Source organism: Cotesia glomerata, linkage group LG7 (assembly GCF_020080835.1).
Source record: "Cotesia glomerata isolate CgM1 linkage group LG7, MPM_Cglom_v2.3, whole genome shotgun sequence".
Taxonomy (NCBI): domain Eukaryota; kingdom Metazoa; phylum Arthropoda; class Insecta; order Hymenoptera; family Braconidae; genus Cotesia; species Cotesia glomerata.
Window position 1 is genome coordinate 12,467,168 of NC_058164.1, and position 11,543 is coordinate 12,478,710.

At 35.8% G+C, this 11,543-nt stretch overlaps 1 protein-coding gene across 1 annotated transcript; it reads left to right on the plus strand.

The window, feature by feature from the left end:
* The first annotated feature begins 573 nt into the window (after positions 1 to 573).
* LOC123269258 lies at positions 574 to 1,320 on the plus strand. Its single transcript, XM_044734853.1, has one exon. The coding sequence runs from the start codon at positions 574 to 576 to the stop codon at positions 1,318 to 1,320; it is 747 nt and encodes a 248-aa protein (XP_044590788.1).
* Positions 1,321 to 11,543: the final 10,223 nt, after the last annotated feature.

Below are 11,543 nucleotides of genomic sequence, written 5' to 3' on the forward strand. Positions count from 1 at the left end.
GGTTTCATCACACGTCATTTACCTCCCAGTCGCCGTTAAGTCCATACATACTCTTCAACTAAAGATTGTTGATCAGGATGGTGAATGAGTTAATTTCAGAGGTGAAACGATTACAATCAGACTGCATATTAAGTCTATAAGCAATGGGAATCGTGTTTGATAAGAAGGTTGATGGTAGCTTTATAACCTCATCACCATGTCGGAAAGCAGTCAGTCATCACTCAACATCTCAAGTGTTGACAGCTCAGAACGCACAGTTCCTCAAAAGCCTTAGATTAAAATTACGTGGAAAATCGGCAAAATAAAGAAGATCAATTTATGCTGTGTTGTATCGCCATGGCGGAAATCTTAGATATTCAAAAACCAATAATCTTTGATAAATCAGTTTCTCACTATTAAGTTCACTCTCATTTACCATATAAGTCATCGTCATTAAATAACAGTGATGAAATCAGAATCAGTATTCAACATCAAGATCTATGTATTTTACCAAGCAAAAGTTCATTACACATCTGTGGGAGATTTGATAAAAAGGATAACACAGCTGTAACGGAATCTATGGAATTAGTCAACATGGCTATTTGTCATATGTTTGAAGAGATACGCTCTGAACTGAACGCTGTTGAGATTGATACATGTAAAAATGTTGGTATTACGAGCCTTATGAAAAATTATGTATCGCAGAGTCAAGGACGAGGAAATATTATGGAGAACGCTGGTTGTCTAACACACGCAGCTAATAAATTAACCGATGCTGATGGTTATTTCGATATATCTATACCGCTCAGTTTCATATTAGGATTCGCTGAAGATAACAATCGTATTATCATAAATGCCAAACATGAATTAATACTGATAAGAGCGAATTCAGATATAAACGCATACATACATAAACTAACCGCAGCTACCGATGTTGCGAATAGAGTCAAAATTGTGTTGAATAAAGTTGAATGGAACGTTCCGTATATCACAATGTCTGATAAGCCGAAAATTCAAGCGCTTAATTTTATATCAAATGATCCAGCAATTCCACTTAGTTTTAGTACATGGCAATTGTATGAGTATCCACTGCTACCCAGGACCACGAAACATGTTTGGCCAATCAAAACTTCTACTCAGTTTGAGAAACTACGATATGTAATTTTAGGATTTCAAACTGCCAGAAAAAATGATGTACTTAAAGGTGCTAGCAAATTTGATCATTGTTATATTAGAGATGTAAAACTATTCCTTAATTCACAAAGTTATCCTTATGGAAATCTGAATCTTAATATAAATCGGAATCAGTTTGCGTTGATATATGATATGTTGAAACACTAAATTTTTTTGCTTAATTAAAAAATTCAATTATTTAGACCATTAAACCTCGCGGATAAGAAATAATCGCCTAAACTTCTAAAAATGAGGATTCGCTGCTCTGGGATATTCCGCTCCCGTGAACCAATGAGTGTCTTTGTCTTTAGATGATTTTATTAGTTTGAGACAGAAGTTCTCACGCGTGCCAGTTAATTTATTTTACTCACTTACTAATTTTAACTGCAACGATGACCCTTCGTCTTTGATTGACTCTTCGGCAGGTTGTAGATCAATAGTCGTAGTAAATAGATAGGTGAATAGTGATAGTTTAGTAATAGTGTATAGCGGTGATAACAATACACTTAACTTTATTACACAAAATAAGTACTTTTAATATAAACTTGTGGTATTTCGGTAATGTAACTTAACAAAATAGAATATTTGTTACAATAGAATGAATATTATTTAATATGAGAAATATAAGAGTGAATTAGTAGTAAATTATGGTGAATAGTCACCTAATAGTAGTAAAAAAGGAATATAGGATTAATTGATAGTAAGTTTTAGTGAGTAATCACCTAATAGTGGTAATAGTGGTATAGTAGTAAATTGACTAAGAAATATCCAACGTGGTGGTTGACACCGGGGGATAGATCGAAGTGTCGATCAATGCTCAGGTTTTGAGGCTCGTAGCTGATTTTCCCCTCCTCGGGTCGTCTTGTGACGTCACGGGGGCTACACATCAATTTAGCTAGTGTCGGTAACGGAAATTTCGGGTGGTAGTTCGCCAGGCTGATAAAATCGGAACATTTTGCAGTGTCTCAATGTATACTAATTTTTAAGTTTCATACTATAATAAAGATCCTGAGCCTTTATTAACGAAAGCAGAATATTTGAGTCAAGAACCACTCTATGTAATCGATTACTCTAAACAAAATGACTCCATTAAGTCTGGACCTGTTGACATACGAATCGAATTAGTATTACATGACCGTATTGTTGAATATAATTCATTAAGTAGTAGTGTAAGAAAAATAACATGAATATAGTAATTAAAAGGATGGGAAAATAAATAAATAAAAATTTATAATATAATTGGCTTATTATTATTCATTTAATAAAACCTGTTTACATTAATAAGTAATAAAATAAGTTTAAGTGATACACAAAATTATTTGTTTTTATCTGCTGCGCAACAATCATAACAATTTTTTCTGATTGGGTTGACCCAGATACCGCAAACATCCCCGTCGACCTCTTCCAATGGGAAATGCTCGGTGCAGAATTGATGTTCTTTAATTTCATTATCCCTTTGAAAGTATCCAGGTAATTTATCCTAAATATTTCTAATCTGTTTTTGAGCAACTTTCAGCAGAAATTTTTTATCCAGACATGCAATATCTATTGCATGCATCTGAGATAAAAATTTTAAATTATAAAACAATTCAATGGATTTTTCATATGAAGCAGCAGCACCATAAAACTCAATAATCGATCGTTTGAATCGTTGAGCAGTTTCAAAAGCACAACCATAGTTTGATGAAAGAGCATGATGACGTCGATTCGAACAAGGAAATGCTGAATAGCAATTAAAGGCATACTTCGAATAAAATCTCATATTTTCCATATTAATGATTGGTGGGCCTGCATACAGTAACTTCATATCAAGCCATTCTGCTTTCCATGATCCATGTACATATATAGTACGAACATTCTCTGTTAATTTTTTAATTATCTCCTTTCACAATCTATATGGTAAAACACCTGCATCCCATGGGATGCCATGTTTATATCCCATGTAGTCAACACTTTCAATAATTCTAGCTTCATTGGAGGTATCAACTGGTGGTTTAAAAATAAAATATTTACAATTATAAGATCCATTGATAATGATATCACCAGAAATATTTATTGCACAGAGTTCTTTGACGATGAAATCTCTCCCAGCATCTTTGAAACCAGTGATATCGATGATTATTTCCATTTTAATTAATCTTTCTGAGCTAAACGCTTTTTCAATAGTTTTAATTTTAATATTTGATTAAGAATTTTTTTAAGCTCATTAACTCACTCGACTATGAAACTTCCAGTAGATTGATGTCTTTGTATGTCTGGAAAGTCATTATTAAGTAATCGGTTCACTGATTCAAATCTACAAAATCTAGATTTTTTCAAATACTGTATTTTCTTTAGAGATTTAATCAAATTAATAAATTCTTGTAGAGCAACTATCAGCTCAAGTTTACGTGGACAAGTTGTTAAGTCTTGAAGAATATATAACAAGTCACGATGTTTAAGAAAGAAATTAATATATAAATTATCCATTGATGATCATTGTACTATTTTTTTCAAAATTACTGTGGAGCATTAGTAAATAATTTAGGGTTTTATAGCCCAAATCCCTACTTAAAATTGATAGAAAAGAAGGGATTTTGTTAATCAAAATTATATTAACAGTAGATTTTGAGGAAAAACTTTCTAATTTATCATTAAAAAATTGATAAATTTATTTATAAAGCGATTATTTAATTGATAAGTTCATTATAATAAATTATTTTACAAAAACCTTTTAATTTTTTGATAAATTTATTTGATTAATACGATAAATGAATAAGTCATATAATAAAGAATAGATATAGCTGAAAATAGAAAGTTAATGTGACTATTATAAATAAAAGATATGATAATAAAATTTTTAGATAAAAAATTATTATTAATAAAGGATTATAGAAGATTAATATTTATTAATAATATTCACCCCTCCAGATCCCTATATGGATGATCTTAATCCCCCCTCCACATGGTGAGGCCCCACGAAATCAGCGCCTTCTGCAACGATCGATGGGAAGATCAATCATAGAAATGATCGATACAGATGTCGATAATGAAGATGGCCTATGCGACTGGAGGTAAAGAAGATCTTGCCATGGATGACCTAGTGTCGGTAACTGTTCTAGTTCAGAAATGACCGCTAGATGGCGCCAGGAGGTGGCGTCTAATTCCCTTAGAATAACTACTCGCTTCGTTCCACTTCAAAAAGAGCAAAATAGAAATAATTACCTGTGCTATGCTGTTTGATAAATTTACGTGGTGTCCAGTGAGACTGTTTGGTCACAATGAATCTTCGGGATATTGTCGTTGTAGTTCTTTCTTCACTCTGCCTTCCCCACTATCTATCTCAGCGCCGGCGCTTCCCCCTTCGGGAACTTACTTACTACCTATAGCTAGAAGCGCGAGTATTTCGGAACACAGCGCCCTGGGATCCGTCGATAAACTAACTGGCGCGGGCCAGGAACCTCGTATTGATAATATAGGGACCGTAACGATCCCTTACAAGTAGACAATGTACATCGTTGAGGGTAATATGATAAATAAAAAAAAAATGTTCTAATAATTTATTACTCAACTTCGAAATTCAAAAAATATTTTTCATCAGATCTGCAACGAAAGTTTAAACTTTTTACCCTGTTTTACGGAAAGAAAGTGCGACATTTCCTTTATGGAAAAACATATGCAAAGAAATTAACAGTTTGAAATTTGCACTAATCTTCTCGCAAAAACAGTGACACAAAATTCAAACTTTTGGTTATAGACATGAAAAAACATATTATACGCGTCTGCAAGAAAAGTAATATCCTAATCCCCGTGTTTGCCACCCTCGCCTTTGGCTTGGGGAGCAATTTTATACGCGGCTTAGAATGTCCTCTTTTCCTCCCAAGGTGCGTAAATTACTATTAAAATCAATTTAAAAAAAAAGTCAATATAATATAGAGTAATGCAATACAATGTCATCTTAAAAAACTATTTCAATTTCTTGCTGATTGAAAATAATACACTACTCACAAAAATTGAGGCAATAAAAAAAAAATGCAAATTTTTCTTAGATTTTTATCGGGCTCTATCCCAGCGGAAAATGGTCATATCGCATAAATGCATTATAAAGCTCCAAGACTCTAGTTTTCAAACCTTAAGGTCAAAATTTTTTAGGAATGACAGGTTTGACATGATCCGAAGAAATAGAGCGAAAAAAAAAATTTTCCAAATTTTTGATTTTTTTTTTTCGCTCTACGGGCTTGGAACAATTCTTGCAATGTCTAGCTTCCCCTTCGACATGTATTAAGATACAGTCGATTAACCAAAATATGGGAAAATATCACTTTTTTTAACTTTTTTCAAACTGGTATCGTACATCGATAAGATTTTTAACTTCCCGCTAAGAAAATCGAAGATTTTCAAAAATCGGGAAGTTATTGTTTTCACCCCGTGTTACGAAAATCGAGTTTTCATCGAATCTCGACGTTTCGAGGTCCTAGAAAGCTTCCCTGACTATTCCCGCGATGGTGTCTGTATGTCTGTATGTATGTGTGTGTGTGTGTGTGTATATATATGTGTGTGTCTATGTGTGTGTTTTTTACGTTGATGTCCGTACGTCTGTATGTATATGTATATGTGTGTGTGTGTGTGTGTATGTATGTATGTATGTAGGTAAACCTCTTATAACTTTTGAACGGCTTGATCGATTTGATCGCAGTTGGTGTCATTCGAAAGTGGTGATCTCGACGTGTTAAGGTCATAGGAAGCATCCCGGACCACCCCCGCGATGTTGTCACTATGTCTGTATGTGTGTTTTTTTTTTTTTTTTTTTTTTTTTTTAGGGGGGGGGAATCCTTTTTACGGATTCTAGGCATAGCTGTTTGGCCTGGATATGTGGCGACTCGACGCAGCGTCATACTAACTCGACACTAACGCCCCTACCCACTAAACCCTAAACCCCTTTCTCTTCTATCCTCTGATCCCCCATGGTACCGCCGTAAGGCATTTCTTCGCGGGGGGAGGAATTAGCTGCCGCTCTTCCTTCTGGTGGCTAAGATGTTTTTTATTTCTATCTCCCTTCTAGTTTCTGTTTTCTGCTCTTTTTCTCTCGATGGACCGCAACTCTGTAAGCACTTCAGTGGCAAAGGTGCTCGTGGCGTTCCAGACAGCTTCTGATGACAGCATTTCTTCTACTATTGTCTCCGGTTGAATTCTCTTTTTTAGAATCTTCTCTAATTCATCGCGCTGTTGGTTAAAACGAGGACATGCAAAGATCACGTGCTCCACGTCTTCAGCGACACCTGGGCAGGATGGGCACTCCGGAGAATCGTCGTGCTTAAAGCGGTGAAGATAGGCTCGGAAGCAGCCGTGTCCTGACAACATCTGCGTAAGGTAGTAGTTAACCTCTCCATTGTGTCTATGTGTGTGTGTGTGTGTGTGTGTGTGTGTGTGTGTTTTTTTTTTTTTTTTTCATAGAGGAGGTAAAATACGTTTACGTATGCCAGGACTTGGTGTTGTTGCCAGGACTAGGTGTTGGTGCCTGGGTATGTCGGACTCAGAAGACAATATTATTTTGCAACAATACCGACTAAACATCCTCCTCTCTCGTTTCCCTATAGATGTTACAGGGAAGACTGGATTAGGACCGCGTTAGCATTACTTCAATCTAGTCCATGTTGTGCCTCACGACACCTACTTCTTGTAATTACTGGTTTCTAATCCCTTTCTGCGATTTTTTCTTTCAAGAGACGCTGCGCGTAGGCTACTACAGCTGTCCAGTTTTCTTCTTTTTTGATCATGCAGGTTACCAAGCTCTCAGGGGAGAGCGCGGTGCCCATTGTTTCTTCGGTGCAGATTCTATCGTCCTTCCATCGATCACACTCGAAAAACGTGTGCTCGGCGTTGTCAATTTTGTCTGGACAGTATTTGCACGTTGGTGTGCTGTGCAAACCCATCTTGAATAGATAGGCATTGAACTGCCCATGTCCCGTCAGTAGCTGGGCCAGAAAAAAGTCCGTGACCCCGTGCTTCCGAGAGAGCCAGACGTTGATGTTTGGGATCAGTCGCGCTGTCCATCTGCCTGTCTCTCCCGACGTCCATCGGTCCTGCCACTCTTGCTGCGTTTCCGTTTTTATCCTCGTTCTTGCCTCCTTCATGTTTTCGCCACCGATTTTAGCGTCGTAGAGTCTTGCTCTCTCGAACGCTAATAGGTCGATAGGCGCAGCTCCCGCAATGACCAATACAGCCGCTTCGGAAACCGTGCGGTAGGCTCAGGCAACTCTGAGAGCACCTCGCCGCTGCACTGCTGCCATTTTCCGCCGATAGGTTTTCTGCTTTTTAATATATTTGCCCATATTTCCGCTCCATAAAGCAGTACCGAATGGACTGCTTCCAGAAGGACTCTCCTCTTTTTGGTTCTTGGTCCCATAGTATTCGTCATAGTTCTTGCTAGGCTAAACACCGTCTTGTTGGCTTTCTGGCATGCACTATCGAGGTGTTCGCGGAAAGATAGTTTCTCGTCGATCATTACCCCCAGATAGTGCAGGGCCCTTGTTGACGTTAGCGTTATTTCTCCCATGTCCGCAGCAAATGGTTTTGGGAACCATTTTTGGCGAGTCAGAACGACCATCTCGGTTTTGAGTTTTGCGAGTTTCAGGTGGTGTTTATCGAGCCAAGTCTCGACAGCATCAATGGTTTCCCGAACGAGTAGTTCGGCCTCCTCTACGCTGTCTACTATTATCGTGGCCACGACGTCGTCTGCAAAGCCCGTTAGCTCCACTTGCTTTGGCAACGGGATTTCCAGAAGCTCGTCGTAGTCCGCGTTCCATAGATCGGGCCCCATTATTGAGCCTTGCGGCACGCCAGCCGTTATGGCGTATTCTTGGGGACCTTCCGTGGTTTCTGCTATCAGCTTTCTCTCGTCAAGATAGTTGTCGACTAGTGCCAGATTCTCCGGCTCCATGTCAAATCTGTGCTCCAGGGCGTCCAAAATATCTCTCCAATTTGCGCTGTTAAAGGCATTTCTAATGTCTAGCGTGAGGACAAGACACACCTTGCGGGCTTTGAGGCTACCAGTCCATGCTTCTCTCGCTGTCGCTACGACTTTCTGGATCGCGCCGACTGTTGAACGTCCTTTTCGGAAGCCGTGTTGGTTTGCGGCAAAACCTCCAGCACGGTCTATGTCGTTGCGAAGTCTCCCTTGTATGAGCTTCTCGAGCAGTTTTCCAGCAATATCCAGGTGTGTGTGTGTGTGTGTGTGTGTGTGTGTGTGTGTGTGTGTGTGGATGTATGTAAACCTCTCATAACTTTTGGACGGCTTAACTTATTCGATCGCGATTGGTGCCATTTGAAAGGGCTTGACCAAACTTAGATTTTGTATATACTTTGGAACGATTATGACCGGTAGATTTTGAGAAATTGCAAAAAAAATGTACAAAAAAAAATTTTTTCAAATGGGGTTTTTTTGGAATAACTTTTAAACGGCTTTACCAATCAATTTCAAAAACTATTCAGCTCTTAACATCAAAAAACCACGTCGATCACCACCAGTCCGGTCAAAATCGGTTGATTCGTTCGTGAGTTTTCGTTAACAAAAGAAAACCAAAAAAAGTGTTTTTTCGAAATTACTCCGAAATTTTCCGTTCTATCAATTTAAACTTGAAAATTTTTTATGGAGCTTGAGAAACTGCGTCGTGTGCCACCAACCGCGTTAAAATCGGTTTATTCATTCAAAAGTTATTGCGATTCGAAAATTCAAAAAATAGTGTTTTATCACACTTCTATCAAACTTCTGAGGTCGAAGAGCTCAAAAGCATAAAAAAGCTATTTTTTTTATCTCGGAGAGCTCAAAATAACACACAAATCGTATTTATGAGCTCGAAGAGCTCACAAATGTCATAAGTGCAATTTCAAGCCTTCTAGGTATAGAATTGGCGGGAAGTTGCAGGGATGGCCTTCAGGGTCAACCGTTTTTCAATTTTTTTTAGTAGAATTTTTTTATGGAATTTAATTGTAAATTTCTACCAATTTCCAAAACTGTTTTTTTTTTTTGCTCTACGAATATTGGTTGCAGAGATATTGACGGTTATTAAAGACATAAGCGTCTTTTTTTGTTTAATCTCGAATATCTCTGCGTCAAATGATCGTATAAAGGTAAATAAAAAATGAAAGTGAAGCTAAACAAACGGGCTATCTGTTCCTTAAAGTAGCTTTGTCTGAAAAAATTTTTCCAAGCCCGTAGAGCAAAAAAAAAACGAAAGTTTGAAAAATTTTTTTTTCCCTCTATTTCTTAAAATCATATCAAAACCGTCATTCCTAAAAAATTTTGACTTCAATATCTGAAAACGAGTCTTAGAGCTTTATAATGCATTTTTAATTTTTGCGATACGACCATTTTCCGCTGGGATAGAGCCCGTCAAAGATCTAAGAAAAATTTTTATTTTTTTTTCATTCCCTTAATTTTTGTGAGTAGTATAGTTGAAAAAGTTTTATCATCTAAAATCATCCTTAATTGATTCTTAATGTAAGCTACACAGGAATATTATAGAGTTTATTAACGATATTAATAAATTTAGGTGCGCTGATTAAAATTCCAAAAAAATCACCAGCTGCAGTCAGTATCCTTCCACGCGTTTCACAGATCAGTAGATCATCAAAAACCAGTAAAAAATTCTATTTTTTTTTTGTAACAAAATTCAGAAAAAATTTGTACTAAGTATACATATTTTAATAATTACATTTAACATTAGAAAAACGATTGTGAAATATTTGCCGTTTATTGAGAAAAGAAAATTATTTTGAAACAAATATTTTTCGACTGAAAAAGTTTTTTACTATGTATATATATATATATATATATATATATATATATATATATATATATATATATATATATATATATATATATATATATATATATATATATATATATAATTTTTCAGATAAGAGAATATAGTATTAAAAATTTTCAGGAACGCACGTTATTATCTAATAAACCTTTTTTTTGTCTGAAGAATAAGATGAACGAATTATAGATTGCCTTTTGACCAATAATTATAATTAAACTAGCTGTTACTCACCCGCTCCGCTGGTCGCTTTATAGAATTGCATTTTTAGATCTTGACTTGAAATTTAATTAGAGTATTGTTTTAACTTGCACAGATTCCAAATTCTGTCGAATTGGCACGAACTTTTTATCCATGTAATTATTCTAGCTAATGTTCATTGTAACTTTCAATGTGCAATCATTACACGCAAAACAAAAAATTGGGCTTGCCACATGAAAATCATGTGGCAGCCCCAATTTTTTTTTTACGTATATCAGAATTTAAACGTAGATTTTAGAACTTTCCAGACCATTCGAAAAATTTACAAAACATTCTCATTGGTTTAAAATCTAAACGTCCGATTAGAACTTCCTAGATCATTCTAGAATTTTTTAGATCATTTTAGAATTTTCTAGAACATTCTCATTTAATCAGAATCTAAACGTAGATTTTAGAACTTCCCAGATCTTTTTAGAAATTTCTAGATCATTCTAGAATTTCCTAGAACATTCTCAGTCGATTAGAATCTTAACGTAGATCTCAGAACTCCCCATATCATTTTAGAATTTCTCAGATCATTCTAGACATTTCTGGTTCAATCGAGAATTTTCCAGAACATTTTCATTCGATCAGAATCTAAATGTAGATATCAAAACTTCCTATATCATTCTAGAATTTTCTAGACCATTTCCATTCAATCAGTATCCAAACGTAGATTTAAGAACTTCTCAGATCATTTTAGAATATTTTAGAACATTTTCATTTGATCAGAATCTAAAAGTAAATTTCAGATCTTACCAGATCTTTCTAGAACTTTTTGGAATATTCTAGAATTTTTTAGAACATTCTCAACTGATTCGAACATTGGTATACATATTAAAGCTTTCTAGATCATTCCAAAAATTTCTAGAATAATCTAGACCATTTTAGACCAATGATAGTCTCACATTTTTAAAGTTAACTAATTACTTAATTAGAAGTTCAAATACTCGACAAAAGATGGTGACACTACACTTAATTGCCAAGTTGAAGAGTTGGAAAAGCCCTTTTATCTCTAAAAACACGCCCTTTAGGTTAGAACGGGAACTTTCTTGTTCGAGGGGGGATAAAGGGCTATCACACTATATAAGTCCCTTTATCGTGCCGGAACTCCTTTTTAAGTTTTATCGGCACGCACATTTTATCAACTTAGTTTTATTATATATAATGATTAAAAAATGACGGACTTTAAACTAAGTATTAGATTCTTTATTTTAATTATACTTGACAGTTCTTCTATTGGCACCATCCACGGAAATTTTTTCACAGGAGTTAGTATGGGAATTCTTAACTTAAAGGCACGGATGAAATCATACATCCGTGCCTCTAAGTTTTCTTATGCTAAAGGAT

Coding starts and splice junctions, on each gene's coding strand:
- LOC123269258 (XM_044734853.1), top strand. CDS start 574: ATGGCTATTTGTCATATGTTTGAAGAGATACGCTCTGAACTGAACGCT.